General features: G+C 52.5%; 1 protein-coding gene across 3 annotated transcripts in view; it reads left to right on the top strand.

Annotated features, from left to right (window-relative positions):
* The window catches only part of TCF20 (transcription factor 20), an 82,246-nt gene that overhangs the window by 31,411 nt on the left and 31,475 nt on the right, over positions 1-19,360 (top strand). The window contains exons 1-2 of one of the 3 annotated variants that reach the window (XM_040987074.1): positions 10,420-11,027; positions 13,747-16,652. In XM_040987074.1, coding sequence (XP_040843008.1) covers positions 13,761-16,652 — 2,892 coding nt within the window. In that variant the 5' untranslated portion in view covers positions 10,420-11,027; positions 13,747-13,760. Of the gene's footprint in view, positions 1-10,419; positions 16,653-19,360 lie in introns of those variants that run through there. The other 2 variants (XM_040987064.1, XM_040987055.1) reach the window with 2 other exon arrangements.

Genomic DNA, 19,360 nt, shown 5'->3' with positions numbered 1-19,360 from the left:
CTTGAAAAGGAGTAAATTATCCTCAGAAAACTGGCCAATTTCATTGGTTAGGGCAGGTGACCCTGAAGCATCCTGTGCTGGTAAGTGAGGGCACACTCCAAGGGAGAGATTGGCAGGAGGCCACAGCTGCTCGCTCTGAAGACGCTTACACTGGCCAGATGTTGGGCACTTTGAGTGTCAAACGAGTGGGAAGGGAAAGCCGTGCTTCCTGCTAACTGGTGCAGGAGGAGGGTGGATGCAGCGAGTATCGCCACTCGGGCCAGTCAGTAGATGCCGGCTGTGAGCAGGGTTTCAGGAGGATCACGGGATTGGTGTTAACTCGGAAGTGTGTCCAGTGAAATAGCTTGTTATGAGGGGAGAAGCGAGCCCTGGCAGGCACAGCCGCGTGGGTGCCTGGTGATGGCTGGATCCCCACAGCCCCCTCCTGCAATGCACTGGGAAGCACAGCCCAGGTGCACGTGTCACCACCAAGAAAGCAGGACCGGGGAAGGCAGTCACCGCAGAGTGGAGAGACAGGAGACCGAGGGCCTGGCAAGTCCAGGCTGGTGGACGCTGCAGCCAGAATTGGGCCAGGATGAAGCCAGGAATCAGGACCTTCTTTTGGGTCTCCCACGTGAGTGGCAGGGGCTCTCCTCCTTTGCTCTCCCAAGCACATTAACAGGGAGCTTGTTCAGAAGTGGAGCAGCACCCACAGCACCCACACAAGTTACAGGCATCTTTTTTTTTTTTGAAAAAAAAAAAAGATTTATTTATTTATTGGAAAGTCAGATATATAGAGAGGAAGATCCTCCTGATGATTCACTCCCCAAGTGAGCGCAACAGCCGATGCTATGCCGATCCGAAGCCAGGATCCAGGAACTTCTTCCGGGTATCCCACGTGGGTGCAGGATCCCAAAGCTTTGGGCCGTCCTCGACTGCTTGGCCAGGCTGCAAGCAGGGAGCTGGATGGGAAGTGGAGCTGCCGGGATTAGAACTGGCACCCATATGGGATCCCGGCGCGTTCAAGGTGAGGACTTTAGCTGCTAGGCCATACTGCCGGGCCTGAGTTGCAGGCATCTTAGGGGCTGCTTAGTCTGTAGTACAACTCCAGCCCCTCAGGTTGAGTGCTGATGAAGAGGCTTGTGAGCTGATTGTGTAGGGGTCTGTCTTTGGTCTTGGAGTATTGTGGGGTGCGAGCGAGATCACACCAAACAAGTCTAAGGTTTATTAAGGATTCTTAATTAACCAAGCTTGGTGGTAGCAGGGCCCACTAGAAATAGCAAAGCACAGGTCCATATGGTGATCCAGTCAGTCGAAACCCCAAGAGGAACAAATGATCATTACCCTGAAGTCCACCCGTTAAACTGAAGACCTGTGTGCCAGCTTCCCCAGCAATGTAAGTTATCCTAAGAGACATGCAGCGAATAACCTGGGCACACTCACAAACCTCCCTCTGGGCCTGTGATGTCTCCTGTGCCTCCGTTTCTTCTCCATGGGCAGAATTATTTGCCAACAGGAGCAAATAAGTTCCGTAAGAGCAGTAATTTCTTTTGAGATCGTTTAATTTTACTTGAAAGTCATGGCTACACAGAAAGAGATCTTCCATCCACTCACCGAATCACTCCCGATGGTTGTGATAGCTGGAGCTGGGCTGATGTGAAGCCAGCAGTCAGGAGCAGTCCCTGCGCCCCCAGGTCTCCGTGTGGGTGTGGGGGCCATCAGCAGGGAGCTGTATGGAAAGTGGAGCAGCCAGGCTGGACCCTGCACCCCCGTGGGCTGCTAGTGTGTTGTGCCATCACTGGCTCCAAGAGCTATACTTTCTAAATGAGGTTGGTGAAATTTGCAAAGTAGTGTTTTTTATGCTAGCATTGATGTAGATAGGATTGGAGAGAATATGTCTGCAGCCCTGCTGCTGTGGGTGCTCAAAACCTCTTTCATACTGTTTTCTTTGGCATTGGATTAAATGATTACCTGCTTCCCAGATGAGATCTCCGTGCACACGTTCCTGTACTCTGTTCTTCCTGACGCCAGCAGCTTCACAGTTAGAAGTGTACTGCTTCTTTGGGTGGATGTACCATGACTTGCTTAATTGCTTTCAGATGATAAAAACTTTTGCTAGTCCTTTTTTCTTACAGATATTACTGAAGTGATATGCTGATTTTTGTTGTTGTTACTGTTGGTTTTACTCCGACTATTGCACTCTCCAGGTGGGTCTTTAGTCTAGGTCAGCCGGACTTGCCCCCAGTCCCGGCACTTGCCTGCTGATGCTGCAGCAAAGGCCAACCCGCCTGCCTGTACTCTGGTTGGTACCTGCACCACTGGATACAATTGGATACCCCAGCCTGGCTCTCTCCCTAACCCAGTTCACATGTAGGCCAACAGGTGTTGCAGCCCTGCCCATCATGGTCTGCCACCCAGTCCCAGCTCTCACGCTTGCTAGCATGAGCAGTGGCCTAGCAGTGCATTTCCCATTACTGCCCTATCAGGCTCAACCCCTCTCCCCTGGCCCTGGTCTTGCGTGTGCTGGTGGTTGCTGCAGCCCAGTCTGGCGTGGCCCGTGTTACCTCAGTGTTTGCTGGTGGGTGCTGTAACCTGGCCTGGCCCCTCTGTCCCCATTCTAGTTTGTACTGACTGGAGTTGCTGCTCAACCCAGCACAGTCAGCCCCCAGTCCCAGCCCTAACATGAACTGGCTGGTGATGCGGTCAGATTCGGTCTGTCTTGTACCCTGTACCCCATCCTGGTTCTCAGACCTGCCAGTGGGTGGTATGACTTCCCTAGACTGGTCTGCCCTTAGCCTACCTGTGTTTGTTAATGGCTGTGGATGATTATGTAATCAATGTCATAATGCAAATTTCACTCATTAAAAAGCAAATTTTCTTCTGCAGTGTTGCTGTGGGTTTCTTGTTGTTTGGGCATTGAGCAGACTTGCAAATTCCTGCTAGGTTGGTTTCTTGAGCTGTCTTCAGGCTCCTCTTGGAGTCCCAAACTAAGTGTGCTGACCTGTCCTCACAGCTCCTACCCCAGGTCTGAGCCTCCTGTCAGGCACCAGTAGAAAGCATGGCTCTGCTGTGTACAGTCCTAACAAAAAATAGATTTTTAGCCTCTGGAATGATCTCAAGTTTGCACCAACATGAAACAAATGATGCAGTTACCTCAATTCCAGCGAATCTGAAGATTCTAGAGTGAGGTCTCAGTCTGTGAGTGTTGTCTTGCCGCTGGTTTTAGGGAAGGCTTCTCCCAGAAGTACAGACTGGATTTTGGTGTGAGCATTCCATGCCAACTTTGAGTTTCTATGAGCATTTTCTTTATTTAACTTGGGTTTGCTCTAGTTGAGCCATCTTTTGGGGTCCTCACATCCTGTACTGGAAGGCCCAGGTTGAGTTGTTGGCTCCTGGCCAGACCCAGTGCCAGTGGTCGGTGGGGTAGAGGAGTGCAGCCATTGGGCGGAGGAGCCTGGGGTTAAGATCATGTGACCAGTTGGGTGGCAGGCGTTTAACAGGCTGTGCGTCTGGAGCTGACTCGGGGGTTTTGTTGGGATTTCCAGAAATGTCGACTTGGAGTGCTCCTTGCTCAGTTAGTGGTTACAGCGAGAGAAAGCGTCATAGCTTCAGCTTGGCCTGGAGGAGTGGCTCATGGAAAATTATGTGATTTACCTGGATTAGTTTCTTCATGCATTAATTGAGATACATGTGAAACCATGGTGCCTGATATACTGAGATTGCTTAATAAATGCTAACTTCTTATTAACTAAGAAATTTGTTTATTTGACAAGCAGAATTGCAGAGAGGTGAAGAGTGGGAGAAATCTTCCATGCACTGGTTTACTCCAGAAAGGGCTGCAGGCAGGAGCCTGGTTGTCAGGGCTGGGGCTTGACCAGGCTGGAGGCAGGAGCCTGGAACTCCGTCATGGTTGGCAGAAGCCCAGGTACTTGGGGCGTCTTCCACTCTCTTTTCAGGCATGTTAGCAGAGAGCTGGATTGGAAGTAGAGCAGTTGGGGCTTGAATTGGCTCTCTGTGGGACACTAGTGTTGCAGGTGGGACGCTTCGCCTGCTGTGCCACAGTGCCGGCCCTGGTAATTATTGTTATACCTGTAACACATGCCTTAGACCTTGGTAAAGGTAGATACACTCATTAAATTTGTTTTTGCTGAACAAAATAAAACCAACACATTCTCTAGGAGACATTTGTAGGAGCTGTTAGGGTTCTGAGAGCTATGCGACCTGGCAGGATGGGATTTGCAGAGCTAGGAGTGACTTGGTGAAGGTCCCAAGGAGGGAGCGGGCAACGGCAAAGGAGGGGGCTTGTTGGAGAGAGGGGAGGGCAGAAATGGGATTCCATAAGTCCCAGAGCTTCCAGCCTGTGGGGAGGTTCATGGAGAGATGAAGAGAAGCTCTTTCCTTTGCTGACCGACTGATGCCTGAGGTGTTCTCCAGCCAGAACAGATGAAGATGGACAGAACGGGCAGTGCAGGGGACGGAAAGGACCATGTCGTGCTCAGGCGATGTCTCCAGTGTAGTAAATCATGGACGCTTCTCACCCAGGGCGATCATTGTTCTCCTTGAGGGTAGGGAGTTGATCAGTTGAGGAAACAACAGCCATATATTTGTCACCAAAACTGAGTTGGTACCTGCCTAAGAATCAGTATGTTTTGTTGTCTTTATAAGAATTACCCAGTGTGTGAATTACCTGGTGTGTGGTGGACATTTCTTGGCTTCTTTCAGGATGGGTTGTATGTGTTGTCTGATGTTTCGAGGTGTTGTTTTGAGGAGTTAGAATCCGTATTGTATGCTGTATTGCGTGCAATAGATGGCCCTCCCTCCCCAGGTGGGGATAGCCTGTGTGGAGGTCCCTGGAAGGAGGACTGTACTGGATCCGTCAGGGTCCCTATAGAAAACAGATGGCACTTCGAAGCTGGGTAATTTGAAGAGGGTTTAATTGTATCACTCAGGGCTCATTCAGAAAACTTGAATCTTTGTATTGTGAATATGAAGGGCATTCCTGAGATTCAAGGTTATACCCAAGCTTGCAAGAACCAGCGCTGGGGAGGCCAGGCAGCAGTGCCCCATTGTCCTTAGGCATTCCTGGGAAGTACTGTTCATTCCTGTGTGCTCTGGCTGCCTCAGAAGTGCCCGCCTCTTCCCCGTCTTCCTGCTTCAAGCTCCCCTGTGCCTTTTTAAAAGCCCCTGGCCTAGAGTCACGCTGGGCAGGTTGCGGGCAGTGGATGACCAGGGGGAGAAAGCAGCTGCTTGTGGAGGCAGCACAGAGCGTTGGTACGACCTTCCTGATCTTGAAGGGGACGGGAAAAGTGTGTCCTAGAGCTGCAGTCAGAGGAAGATGTTGCTCAGCCAGCCTCAGCCAGCAGAGTGGGAGCCAGAACAGTCGGTCCCTTTGTCTTGACTGTTCTGTCTTTGACCAGCCAAGCTGGGCCTTGTGGCACAGCCCACAGAGTCCGTGGAGCTCTAGGAGGAGGGGAGCATGAACTGAGAAGAGACAGGAGTAGGCTGGGGGCCACACCAGCAGCAGAGGGGTCTATTAATATATTGAGGATCTATGTGTTTTATTTTAGAGGTGAGGAAATTATACCTCATATGAGGCAGGAAATTGATAGTGGGAAAATGAGGGCCCAACACAACAGCCTGGTGGCTAAAGTCCTCTCCTTACATGCGCCGGGATCCCATGTGGGCATCAGCTCGTGTCTCAACCGTTCTACCTCCCATGCAGCCTGTGGCCTGCCCAAGCAGTTGAGGACGGCCCAAAGCCTTGGGACCCTGCACCCACGTGGGAGACCCAGAAGAGGCTCCTGACTTTGGATTGGCTCAGCTCTGGCTATTGCAGCTATTTGGGAAGTGAAGCAATGGATGGAAGATCTTCTCTCTGTATATCTGCGTGTCCAATGAATAAATACATCTAAGGGAAGGGTGGAAGCAGAAGGTCAAAGAAAGCTAAGGTTGCTTTCCCTGAAAGATGTCGAGCTGGAGGATCTGCCGAGGTAGTGGGAGCCACCACAGTGGCGTGACAGCTGTGTTAATGAGGTCACCAAATGGGCTCAGGATGTGTGCATGCACTCCAAAACCTGTCTGCTGGTTCACTCCCCCAGGTGGTCACAATGGCTGGAGCTGAGCCAATCCAAAGCCAGGAGCCAGGAGCTTCTTCTGGGTTTCCTACACGGGTGCAGGGCCCCAAGGCTTTGAGCCTTCCTCGGCTGCTTTCCCAGGCCACAGGCAGGGAGCTGGGTGGGAAGTAAAGCAGCCGGGATACAAACCAGTGCCCATATGCCCTGGTGCTTGCAAGGTGAGGATCACCATGCCAGGCACACTGATGCTTTTTTCTTTCTCAAATGATGAAATAGTATTGGAGTGATCATAGCTTATTTTGTATGGTCGTAGTAAAACTACTTAGACTATATTTTCTGTTGCTGGTATGGGTGATCTTCATAATTGCTTTAGTTGGAACTCCTAAAAAAAGATACGCTTGGCAACTACCTTCTGGTACTCGGCTTCTTGTGTACTTGGAATGTTTAGTTTGACTGGTACCCTGCGGGAAGTGTTAGCTACGGACGCTTGTCTGTACACTAGAGCTACAGCAGCAGGGTGGGGGTGTCATCCCTGCCAGGGAAGCACAAGACACACCGACCTGATTTCCCCTCTGGCGAGTGGGTTCCCTCCAAGACCAGGCAGCCCCATGCTGCTTGCGCTCTGCAGTGGCTTCCATGCCTCTTCAGGTGGCAGCTTTGTTCACACGTTCAGGTCTTCAGAGACCTGATTTCCAGAAGGATTAATTAAATAACCTGTAATTTATAGAGACATTTTTCTCTCAAGGAAGGTTTTCATTAGTTTAAAAAAGTTAGTGCTTCTGGGCCCGGCACGGTGGCGCAGTGGTTAAGGTCCTCGCCTTGCACGCCCGGGATCCCATATGGACGCCGGTTCTAATCCCGGCAGCCCCGCTTCCCTTCCAGCTCCCTGCCTGTGGCCCAGGAAAGCATTCGAGGACGTCCCAAAGCTTTGGGACCCTGCACCCGCGTGGGAGACCTGGAAGAGGCTCCTGGCTTTGGATCGGCATAGTATCGGGCCGTTGCGCTCACTTGGGGAGTGAATCATCGGATGGAAGATCTTCCTCTCTGTCTCTCCTCTCTGTATATCCGCCTTTCCAATAAAAAAATAAATAAATAAATCTTTAAAAAAAAAAGTTAGTGCTTCTGTTGAACTCCCACACCCTTCACTTACCATCCAAGGCAGTGACTTACCAGGAGTGGGGCCAGCACACAGGGACAGTCTTGACAGAGCCACTGGGAGCAGGTGCACAGTGCCTGCCTCTGGGAAGACACACAGGTTGTGTTGAGAGCAAGGCCTGGAGGAGCTGCCTCATAGTGACTGCTGTTTGAAGTCTGAACTCAGCGTCAGCTTCCTCTTCTGTGGTGTTGGTGAGCTGGGTGAGCCAGTGTGTAGAGGTCTGGGGCAGCGCCCTGAAAGCAGAGCAGTTGTTACACAGGCAGTGGAAGAGAAGCAATGTTTGGAGTCAGCCACTATTGTCTGTTTCTCCAAAGTGGCTTTGAAAGGCTACAGTGATGGCACTGCAGGTTAAGTCACTGCCTGCATTGCTGCCATCCCTTATCGGAACACAGGTTCAAGTCCCAGCTGCTCCACTTGTAGTACAACTCCCTGCTAACGTGCTTGGGAAGACGGGGCAAGATGACCCAAGTGCTTTGATTCCTGCCACCCATCTGGGACCATGATGAAGTTTCTGGCCGCTGGCTTTGACCTGACCCCGCCCCAACTATTGGGGCCATCTGGCGAGTGAACCAGTTGCTGAAAGATCTTTTTCTCTGTCTGCCTCTCAGTCTGTCACAGTGCTTTTTCAAATAAAGTACATCTTTTTTTTAAAAAAAAGATTTATTTTTATTGGAAAGTCAGATATACAGAGAAGAGAAGAGAGAGGAGAAGATCTTCCATCTGATGATTCACTCCCCAAATGAGCGCAACAGCCAATGCTATGCCGATCCGAAGCCAGGATCCAGGAACTTCTTCCAGGTCTCCCACGTGGGTACAGGGTCCCAAGGCTTTGGGCCGTCCTCGACTGCTTGGCCAGGCCACAAGCAGGGAGCTGGATGGGAAGTGGAGCTGCCGGGATTAGAACTGGCACCCATATGGGATCCCGGCGCGTTCAAGGCGAGGACTTTAGCTGCTAGGCCATACCGCCGGGCCCAAAGTACATCTTCTTAAAATGACTGGTTCACGGGACTGTAATCGGTCTAGCAAAGAACCTTAGTGTGGCTGCTTAGACTTCAGGTACAGATGGAAGTGTGACAGGGCATCAGAGCTGGAGTTGCTGGCCATCTGGTGCTGTGATCCATGTCGACTTTCTCACTTTCTTCCCTGATGGCCCTCAGCAGGTGTTCCACCCTGGAACAGACCGAGGCTTCTGAGGGCAGGGCTGTCAGTATCCTTTAGCTCTGCCCTTTGCAGCAGCCGTTCTCTTGCCTCCACCAGCTCTGTAGCGTATGTAAGCTCCAGCAGGGTGCTTAGACATGCACCATGTAACTGTTCACACAGAGCGCCAGCCGCATGCTCCCTACTGCTTTGATGATATGAGGATTACAGCAAGGAACAGTCTCTTCCCTTTAAGGGGGAGATGGACTATAACCAAGTAGAGTTTTGTGTCTTGTAAATAAATCAGTCCTGGGAGACAGGGGTGGGAGAGTAAAGCAGGAAAAGGAGCTGGAGAGGCCGAGATGGAGATGTGGCCCAGCTGTTGTTTATAGATAGGCCAGGTGAGGCTAGTCCAGAGGCTAGAAGGAGACGGGGTGTGCAGGTCCCGTTGCTGTCAGGAAAGAGTGTGGTGGGCGAGAGCAGAGGGCCTGGGTGGGAGTTTGTTCCTGGAGCAGAGTTAAATGGGAGGAGTCAGGGCAGTGATGGGTCAGCTTGGGCACTGAGCTTCTGAGAAGGACTAAGAAAGCAAGCTGCAGGAACAATTGCAGGGAAACTGTCAGTGCCCTACTGTAGCTTGCATGTATTTCTCAGCTGCTTCTATAAACGGCTGCCTTAAAGCCATTTGAAGACGTTTGACTCTGTCTTGTTTATCGCCAACTCTGGCAAGAAGTCAGGCACAGGCAAAGGCACAAGTAGGGTCGATTCTGAATGCAACGGTTTAGGAACCTGAGGCCCTGGCAAAGGTCTGGGCACATGGTAGTCGAGTCAGGTGGCCTTCAAAAGAATCTGGGTCCTTGCTTTCCATCTTGCTGTTCCAGGAGCTGGCTTCAGTTCCTTCTCTGACGGTAATGGCCAGTAAAAACTTTGTGAATGCAAGATTGGCCAACAGCGAGCCCAGTGAGCCTCAAAGCTGTCAGGACTCCCCTCCCCTCCCCTCCCCTCCCCTCTCCTCCTCCCCTCTCCTCCTCTCCTCTCCTTTCTCTTTTCCCCTCCCCTCCCCTCCCCTCCTCTCCTTTCTCTTTTCCCCTCCCCTCCCCTCCCCTCCTCTGCTTTCTCTTTTCTCCTCCCCTCCTCCTTCCCCTTCCCCTCCTCTCTTCCTCCCCCCCTTTCTTCCCTTTCCTTTTTTCTTTTTTGAGGTTTCTAACTTGTCTTTTTAAGATTTATTTTAATTGGAAAGTCAGATATAGAGAGGAGGAGAGACAAGAGATCTTCCAGCTGGAGCTGAGCCGATCCAAAGCCAGGAGCCCGGAGCCTCTTCTGGGTCTCCCACGTGGGTGCAGGATCATAAGGCTTTGGGCCGTCCTTGACTGCTTTCCCAGGCCACAAACAGGGAGCTGGATGGGAAGCAGGGCTGCAGGATTAGAACCAGTGCCATATGGGATCCTGGCACATGTAAGGTGAGGACTTTGTTAGGCTAACATGCCGGGCCCTCTAGCTTATCTTTAATTTAGATCTTATTACTGATTATCTGATTTATCATTTAGACTTGACCTTGCCACATTTTTTAAAAATTTTCTGTTTTACAGTTTTGCTGGCATAGGGTTTTGCCCATTTTCCTCCCTTTCCTCGCTCCCCTTCTCCGCTCCCCATTGTCCCCCGTATTTTAAAGTAATATAGTCAGTGCTTCAGCAGTAGTCTGATCTCGAGCTTTTTGCTCTTGCCTGTGCCATGACACTGTAGGTGTAAGCAAGGTAGAGATGGCAGTGTTTGGTTGTCTGGGTGTATTTATCAGTTTATTGGGGGCCTGTTCTTATTTGGGAGTAGACACGCCCACCGCAGATCTTTGATTCCTGCTGTTCTGGCCGCCATCACGTCATTCGTTTGTGAGGTTACGAGTATGGATCTGTTTACCTTTATTTCTGTTCATTTCTGGTTTAGATGACAGTTCCAGCAGAGAGATCATGTGATGTTTGTCTTCAGGTTGGCTTGTTTCACTGATAGGACAGAGTCTGGAAGAACAGTTTGCAGCTCTTTGTATGTGGGAATTGAGGTGGACATTTGAGGGGGAGGGGTGCGTTGTGGCTGGCTGCTGCCTAGGGATTCAGTGAGAAGTGTGCCCAGGTTGTGCCCAGGTCGTTGGTGGCTGCAGTGAAGCTGCCAGCGCTGTCCTCGCAGTGTCAGTGGGGACAGGCCCATGCAGCCATCGGGCTCCCTCATGGATGAAAGGAAATTGTTTTTTTCCACATTCCCACCCCTAACCCCTAGCAATTGGAAGACTAAACATTGCTGTTTTTTATTGCCAGTGATAATTCAACTGCTATTTTAACCTTTTTGAATTTGGGAAGGCTCATTCATTGTCAAATAGTGACATGTGCTAGTTTTAACTTATTTAAGTTTACACACACCCAGAGTGTTCCTCCTCTGCTCTGAGCCCATTGCTCCGCTCGCTTGCCTGTCTGTGGGTAGGATACAGAATAAAAGGAGATGGGGTTCAAGCGTCTGAATTGTCTTACACCTGTCATATCTCAACTTTATTTTGTATGAGGAGACCCATGTCTAATGTTTTTATTTTCTTCCATTTCCAGGAGGGCTGCTGGCCCGCTGCTGTACTACTGAACAGTATGCAGTCCTTCCGGGAGCAAAGCAGTTACCACGGAAGCCAGCAGAGCTACCCACAGGAGGTACACGGCTCGTCCCGGATAGAAGAGTTCAGTCCTCGCCAGGCCCAGATGTTCCAGAATTTTGGAGGTGCAGGTGGTGGTAGTAGTGGCAGTGGCAGTGGTGGTGGCCGTCGAGGAGCAGCAGCTGCTGCCGCAATGGCTAGTGAGACCTCTGGCCATCAAGGCTACCAGGGCTTTAGGAAAGAAGCTGGAGAGTTTTACTACATGGCAGGCAACAAAGAGCCTGTGACAGCAGGAACCCCGCAGCCGTCTCAGCGAAGGCCTTCTGGGCCTGTGCAGAGCTACGGTCCGCCCCAGGGGAGCAGCTTTGGCAACCAGTATGGGAGCGAGGGTCATGTGGGCCAGTTTCAAGCGCAGCACTCCGCCCTGGGTGGTGTGTCTCATTATCAGCAGGATTACACAGGGCCGTTTTCTCCAGGGAGTGCTCAGTACCAGCAGCAGGCTTCCAGCCAGCAGCAGCAGCAGCAGCAACAGCAACAGCAACAGCAACAGCAGCAGCAGCAGCAAGTACAGCAGTTGAGACAGCAGCTTTACCAGTCACATCAGCCTCTGCCTCAAGCCTCCGGCCAGCCGCCGTCCAACTCGTCTCACCTGCAGCCCATGCAGCGGCCCTCCACTCTGCCGTCCTCTGCTGCTGGTTACCAGTTAAGAGTGGGTCAGTTTGGCCAACACTACCAGTCCGCTGTCTCCTCCACCACCTCCTCCTCCTTTCCTTCACCACAGCGTTTCAGCCAGTCTGGACAGAGCTATGATGGCAGTTACAACGTGAATGCTGGGTCTCAGTACGAAGGACATAATGTGGGGTCTAATGCACAGGCTTATGGAACACAGTCAAATTACAGCTATCAGCCTCAATCCATGAAAAATTTTGAACAGACAAAGATTCCACCAGGGGCCCAGCAGGGACAGCAGCAGGGACAGCAGCAGCAGCAGCAGCAGCAACAACAGCACCCAGCTCAGCATGTGATGCAGTACACCAATACTGCCACCAAGCTGCCTCTACAAAGCCAGGTGGGGCAGTATAGCCAGCCTGAGGTTCCTGTGAGGTCCCCCATGCAGTTCCACCAGAACTTCAGCCCTATTTCCAACCCTTCTCCAGCTGCCTCGGTGGTCCAGTCTCCAAGCTGCAGCTCTACCCCGTCTCCTCTCATGCAGAGCGGAGAGAATCTCCAGTGTGGGCAAGGCAGTGTGCCCATGGGTTCCAGAAACAGAATCCTACAGTTAATGCCTCAGCTCAGTCCAACCCCATCCATGATGCCCAGTCCCAATTCTCATGCTGCAGGCCTGAAAGGATTTGGCCTGGAAGGTGTGCCAGAAAAACGACTCACAGACCCAGGGTTGAGTAGTCTGAGTGCTCTGAGTACTCAAGTGGCCAATCTTCCTAACACTGTCCAGCACATGTTGCTCTCAGATGCCCTGACGCCTCAGAAGAAGACTTCCAAGAGGCTCTCCTCGTCTTCTAAGAAAGCAGATAGTTGTGCGAATTCTGAGGGCTCCTCACAGCCTGAAGAACAGTTGAAGTCTCCGTTAGCAGAGTCGTTGGACGGAGGCTGTTCCAGCAGCTCAGAAGATCAAGGTGAGAGAGTGAGGCAGCTGAGCGGCCAGAGCACCAGTTCTGACACCACTTACAAGGGAGGCACCTCGGAGAAGGCCAGTGCCTCCCCTGCACAGGGGGCTCAAAGTGAAGCCCCCAGACTCAGTGCGAGTCCTGCAGCCAGAGATGAGGCCACCTCACCGGGTGCCAAGGACACAGCATTGTCCTCCGAGGGGAACCCAAAAGTCAATGAGAAGACAGTTGGGGTAATTGTCTCCCGGGAAACCATGACAAGTCGAGTGGAAAAGCCTGGTGGACAAGAGAAAGGCTGCTCCCAGGAGGATGATCCCGCAAGCATGCAGAGGCCCCCTAGCAATGGTGGGGCCAAGGAAGGCAGCCTCGCCCCTCTTCCGCAGCCAGATGCGCCAGGAAGCGGGAACAAAGGGAACAAGAATGGAGACAGCAACTCCAACCACAATGGAGAAGGAAATGGCCAGGCTGGCCACACTGCAGTGGGGCCTGCATTTACAAGCAGGACCGAGCCTAGCAAGTCTCCTGGAAGTGTACGCTACAGTTACAAAGACAGTTTTGGGTCTGCCGTACCACGAAATGTCAGCAGCTTCCCTCAGTTTCCTACAGGGCAAGAAAAGGGAGATTTCACTGGCCACGGGGAACGGAAGGGTAGAAACGAGAAGTTCCCTAGCCTTCTGCAGGAAGTACTGCAGGGTTACCACCACCACCCGGACAGGAGATATTCTAGGAGTGCTCAGGAGCACCAGGGGATGGCTGCCGGGCTGGAAGGAGCCTCGAGGCCCAATGTCTTAGTCAGTCAGACCAATGAATTAGCAAGCAGGGGTCTTCTGAACAAAAGCATTGGATCCCTATTAGAAAACCCCCACTGGGGCCCCTGGGAGAGGAAATCTGGCAGCACAGCTCCCGAACTGAAGCAGATCAATTTGGCTGACTATCCAGTTCCCAGGAAGTTTGAAATAGAGCCTCAGTCATCAGCTCATGAGCCCGGGGGCTCCCTCTCTGAAAGAAGATCAGTGATCTGTGACATTTCTCCACTAAGACAGATTGTCAGGGACCCGGGGGCTCACTCCCTGGGACACATGGGTGCCGACACCAGAATCGGGAGAAATGAACGTCTGAACCCAAACTTAAGTCAGTCCGTCATTCTTCCAGGTGGGTTGGTGTCCATGGAAGCAAAGCTGAAATCCCAGAGTGGGCAGATAAAAGAAGAAGACTTTGAACAGTCCAAATCCCAAGCTAGTTTCAACAACAAGAAGTCTGGAGACCATTGCCATCCTAGCAGCCTCAAGCATGAGTCTTTCCGTGGGAATGCCAGCCCAGGGGCAGCGGCCCATGATTCCCTTTCAGACTACTGCCCGCAGGACAGCAGGCCCATGCGCCGGGTCCCCGGCAGGGTTGGTGGCCGGGAAAGCATGAGGGGTCGGTCTCCTTCTCAGTATCATGACTTTGCAGAAAAACTGAAGATGTCTCCTGGGAGGAGCAGAGGTCCCGGGGGAGACCCTCATCACATGAGCCCACACATGGCCTTCTCAGAGCGGGCCAACAGGAGTTCTCTGCACGCTCCGTTTGCTCCCAATTCAGAAAGCCTGGCCTCTGCCTATCACGTCAACACTCGGGCCCACGCCTACGGAGAGCCCGGTGCAGGTCTGAACTCACAGCTCCATTACAAGAGGCAGATGTACCAGCAGCAGGAGGAGTACAAGGACTGGAGCAGCAGCTCTGCTCAGGGCGTGATTGCTGCAGCCCAGCATCGGCAGGAAGGCCCGCGCAAGAGCCCGAGGCAGCAGCAGTTCCTTGACCGGGTGCGGAGCCCTCTGAAAAACGACAAGGATGGCATGATGTACGGCCCCCCAGTAGGCACTTACCATGACGCCGGCGCCCAGGAGGCCGGACGCTGCCTCCTGGCTGGGGACGGTCTGCCCAACAAAGGCCTGGACTTGAAGCACGGTTCCCAGAAGTTACAACAAGAGTCTTGCTGGGATCTTTCTCGGCAGACCTCTCCAGCCAAAAGCAGTGGTCCTCCAGGATTGTCCAATCAGAAGAGGTATGGGCCGCCCCATGAGACTGATGGGCACGGGCTGGCTGAGTCTGCCCAGCCATCCAAACCTGGCAACATGATGCTACGGCTTCCAGGTCAGGAGGATCATTCCTCCCAAAACCCCTTAATTATGAGGAGACGGGTCCGTTCCTTTATCTCTCCCATTCCCAGTAAGAGACAGTCCCAAGACGTAAGGAGTAGTGGCGCTGAAGATAAAGGGCGCCTCCTTCATCCCCCAAGAGAAGGTGCTGACAAGGCATTCAATTCCTACGCCCATCTTCCCCATAGCCAGGACATCAAGTCCATCCCCAAGAGAGATTCCGCCAAGGACCTTCCGAGTCCAGAGAGTAGAAACTGCCCTGCCGTTACCCTCACAAGCCCTGCCAAGACCAAAATACTGCCCCCGCGGAAGGGCAGGGGATTGAAATTGGAAGCTATAGTTCAGAAGATCACATCCCCCAACATTCGGAGGAGTGCGTCCTCCAACAGTGCCGAGGCCGGGGGGGATGCAGTCACGCTCGATGACATCCTGTCGCTGAAGAGCGGGCCCTCCGAAGGCGGGAGTGTGGCCATCCAGGACGCCGAGCTGGAGAAGAGGAAAGGCGAGGTGGTGTCTGAGCTGGTGAGCCCAGCACACCAGGATCTGAGCGCCGAGAAGCCTCTGGCACGGGCTCCGGAAGACTGGCGCGGCAGTGGTGATGACAAAGTGAAGACCGAGACAAGGCCCGAGACAGCTCCTGCTGGGAAAGAACCCCCTGGTGCCATGACCTCCGTGACCTCACAGAAGCCTGGGAGTAACCAAGGGCGACCAGAGGCCCCCCTGGGTGGGACTGCACCTTTAATCTTTGCTGACTCTAAGAATGTACCCCCAGGGGGTATCCTGGCCCCTGAGACAAAACCCAAGGCAGAAGAGAAGGAGAATGAGGCAATGATCTCCCCCAAACAGGAGAGCTTCCCTCCTAAGGGATACTTCCCTTCGGGAAAAAAGAAGGGGCGACCCATTGGTAGTGTGAACAAGCAGAAGAAGCAGCCGCCGCCGCCACCTCCACCCCCGCCGCCGCCGGTCCCAGAGGGCGCTGCGGATGGAGAGCCAAAGCCGAAAAAGCAGCGGCAGCGGCGGGAGCGGAGGAAGCCAGGGGCCCAGCCCCGCAAGCGCAAGACCAAGCAGGCCGTGCCCATCGTGGAGCCCCAGGAACCCGAGATCAAACTCAAGTATGCCACCCAGCCGCTGGACAAAACCGATGCCAAGAACAAGTCCTTCTTCCCTTATATCCACGTCGTGAATAAGTGTGAGCTCGGAGCTGTTTGTACAATCATCAATGCCGAGGAAGAGGAGCAAACCAAATTGGTGAGGGGTCGCAAGGGCCAGAGGTCACTGACCCCGCCACCCAGCAGCACTGAGAGCAAGGTGCTCCCGGCCTCTTCCTTCATGCTGCAGGGGCCTGTTGTGACAGAGTCTGCCGTGATGGGGCACCTGGTGTGCTGTCTCTGTGGGAAGTGGGCCAGTTACCGGAACATGGGTGACCTCTTTGGACCTTTTTACCCACAAGATTATGCAGCCACTCTCCCGAAGAACCCGCCCCCTAAGAGGGCCGTGGAAATGCAGAGCAAAGTGAAGGTACGGCACAAAAGCGCCTCGAACGGCTCCAAGACGGACACGGAGGAGGAGGAGGAGCAGCAGCAGCAGAAGGAGCAGAGGAGCCTGGCTGCGCACCCCAGGTTTAAGCGGCGTCACCGCTCGGAGGACTGTGGCGGGGGCCCTCGCTCCCTGTCCCGGGGGCTTCCTTGTAAAAAGGCCGCTGCAGAGGGCAGCAGCGAAAAGACTGTTTTGGACTCAAAGCCCTCCGTGCCCACCACTTCGGAAGGTGGCCCCGAGCTGGAGTTACAAATCCCTGAACTACCTCTTGACAGCAATGAATTCTGGGTCCACGAGGGTTGTATTCTCTGGGCAAATGGCATCTACCTGGTCTGCGGCAGGCTCTACGGCCTGCAGGAAGCGCTGGAAATAGCCAGAGAGATGGTGAGTGGATAGCCGCCGCTGCACTGGTGGTTTGGCTGCCTTGTTTTTGTTTTCGTTCTGTTTCTTGCACCTTGCTCTGTATACTGCAGTATCTGACAATTATTTCTCCATATTTAACCATACCTCCTTTCTCCCTGCCCCCCCCCCCATCAGACCCAGGCCCAAATGATAGACAAAATTGAAGGAGCTGATTTGGGAGATTTAGTTGTTTTTGTTTTACTTTTTAAGAATGTGTTTATTTATTTGAATGGGTGACAGAGTAACTGTCTGCTGCCTTCCCCGGGGACATTAGCAGGAAGCCGGCTCTGATGGGGCAGCAGTCGCGACTCCAGCCAGGCAGCTCCCGTGTGGCGTGAGCAGTGTCGGGTCGCTGTCAGGTGACGGCCTCCAGGTTCTTCAGCTTTACTTGATGGTGACCTGCAGTTGTCCATCTCAGAGCCGCTGGAGGACAGCGCCCCCTGCTCTGCTCCCAAGAGACTGTCACTTTGTACTGTTTTAGCTTTCAAAAATGATTTCCTCTGATGGTTCCTTCTGTTTCAAATAATGGGCTTTAGCTGCTTTCTTGTTATTTTTAATCATTTTTTGGTATCTATTATAATACTTTTGAAAATATGTATAATTAAATTCATTTCTGGGTAGTTGATTGATTTATTTGGAAGGCATAGTTGGGGGTGTGGACAGGGTAAAAAGGGATCTTCTGTCTGATGATTCACTCCCCAAGTGGCCACAACTGCCGGAGCTGAACCTGTCCAGTTCCAGGAACTTCTGCTGGTTCTCGCCATGTAGGTGCAGGGGTCCAAGCACTTGGAACATCTGCTGCTGGTTTTCTAGGCTCTTTTATCAGGGAGCTGGATCAGAAGTGGGGCAGCTGGGGCTTGAACCAGTGTCCACATGGGATGCTGGTGTGGGTGGCAGCATCTTTACCTACTATGCCACAGCACTGGCCCTAGTTATATTTACTTCTAAAGTATTTCATTTCTCTAGTAGTACTGATTTATGTTTTCGCATTTAATTTTCTGGGGTCAAGTGGCAAAGGATGATGGCCCAAAGCCTTGAGACCCTGTACTCACATAAGAGACCTGGAAGAGGCGCCTGGCTCTGGATCGGCTCAGCTCTGGCCATTCCGGCCACTTGGGCAGTGAACCACCAGATGTAAGATCTTTTTGTCTTTACTTCTCTCTGTAAATCTGCCTTTCCAATAAAAATAAATAAATATTTAAAAAATACGAACAGAAGCCAGGTTCTTCTTCAGGGACTACTGTAACCGTGGCAGAGACCCCAGCACATGGGCCGCCTTCTGCTTTCTCAGGCTGTTAGCAGGTAGTAGTGTTGGAAGTTGGGAGTACATATGGGATGCCAGCATCACAGGCAGTGGCTTGATGTGCTGCTCTGAAGTACTGGCCCCGGGGTCTCTATTATTACTCTTCCCACTGAATGCTCTCTTGGCTGAATCCCAGGTCTGCCTGTGTCTTTGATCTAAAGGAGTGTGTCATCCTTTCCTCATCCCCTGAGAGGAGGGCACGTGGGGAGGGGTCAAGATGGTGAGGTCTTAGCTGTGCGCATGGGTCCTCATGCCACCCTGATGCTGTTTCTTTTTCCTCCCAATTTGATTGGTAGAAGTCCCGCTCTTGGGCCAAGATGAAGCCCAGGGTCAGGAACTCGGGTCTCCCCTCCAGGCTTGTGGGGAAAATGAGCAGGATGCCCTGTCAGGTTTGCAGGGATCCAGCTGCTGGGGCCACTGCCTGCCGTGTCCTCGGTGTACCTGGGAGCAGAGAACCCAAGCCTAGATACTCTGGTTACGGGAGGTGGCTGTCAGTTGGGGTTAAGCACCATGCCAAATACTCCTGCCACTTTTTGCTTCATCAGGGGTTGTCTGGATATGGAGTCCTAGGTTTGAAGGAATTAAATTCTCTGGTTTGAAGTCATTGTTGCTGATCTGTTCCCTGGATTTCAGGCTTATATTGACAGGACTGGAACCTTCTCATCTTCAAGCCTCTGTGTTCTGCTTTGGGTTTTGGTTTTATTTTGTTTTTTGAGAGTTTGGGAATCTTCTCTTTTCCTTAGGATTCTAAGATCTTGGGGCTGGTGCGGTGGCATAGCAGGCTGATCTTCCACCTGTGGCACTGGCATGCCATATGGGATGGGAGTCCTGGCTGCTCTACTTCCCCTCATGTTCCCTGCTTGTGATCCAAGGCCTTGGGCCCCTGTCCCCATATGGAAATAGATGGAACTCATGGCTCCCAGCATCAAACTGGCTCACCTCTGGCCATTGTGGCTGTTTGGAGAGTGACCCAGTGGATGGAAGACCTCTCTGTTGGTCTCTTGTTTCTGTAATTCTGCCTTTTCAATTGAAAAAAGAAAATAGGGTGGGGGTTGAGGGGGAATGTGGAATCACCTTCCACCTTCCACTGCTCAGATGTCTCTAGCAGCCAGACTGAAGCTAGAATTCAGAAACTCCGTCCGACTTGGTCTCCCATGAGGATGGCAGTGCCCCAAGACTTGCACCATCCTCTGCTGCTTTGCCAGGTGTGTCAGCAGAGGACGACGAGGAGCAGAGCATCCAGGACTTGAACGGGCACCCCGGTGTGAGCCGCTGGCAGAGCCACGGGCAGCTTGCCCTGCAGCACCGACACTGGCCTCGTTTTGGAGTGTTGCATAAGCCAGTTTATGTGGTGTTTTAAATTCTTGTGTCACAGTTCCTATTTCCT

The sequence above is a fragment of the Ochotona curzoniae genome, unplaced genomic scaffold (genome assembly GCF_017591425.1).
Source record: "Ochotona curzoniae isolate NIBS_2020 unplaced genomic scaffold, NIBS_Ocur_1.0 contig_1014, whole genome shotgun sequence".
Taxonomy (NCBI): Eukaryota; Metazoa; Chordata; class Mammalia; order Lagomorpha; family Ochotonidae; genus Ochotona; species Ochotona curzoniae.
Note: the sequence above shows the minus strand (reverse complement) of the source record. Positions and strands in the feature narration are given on the sequence as shown.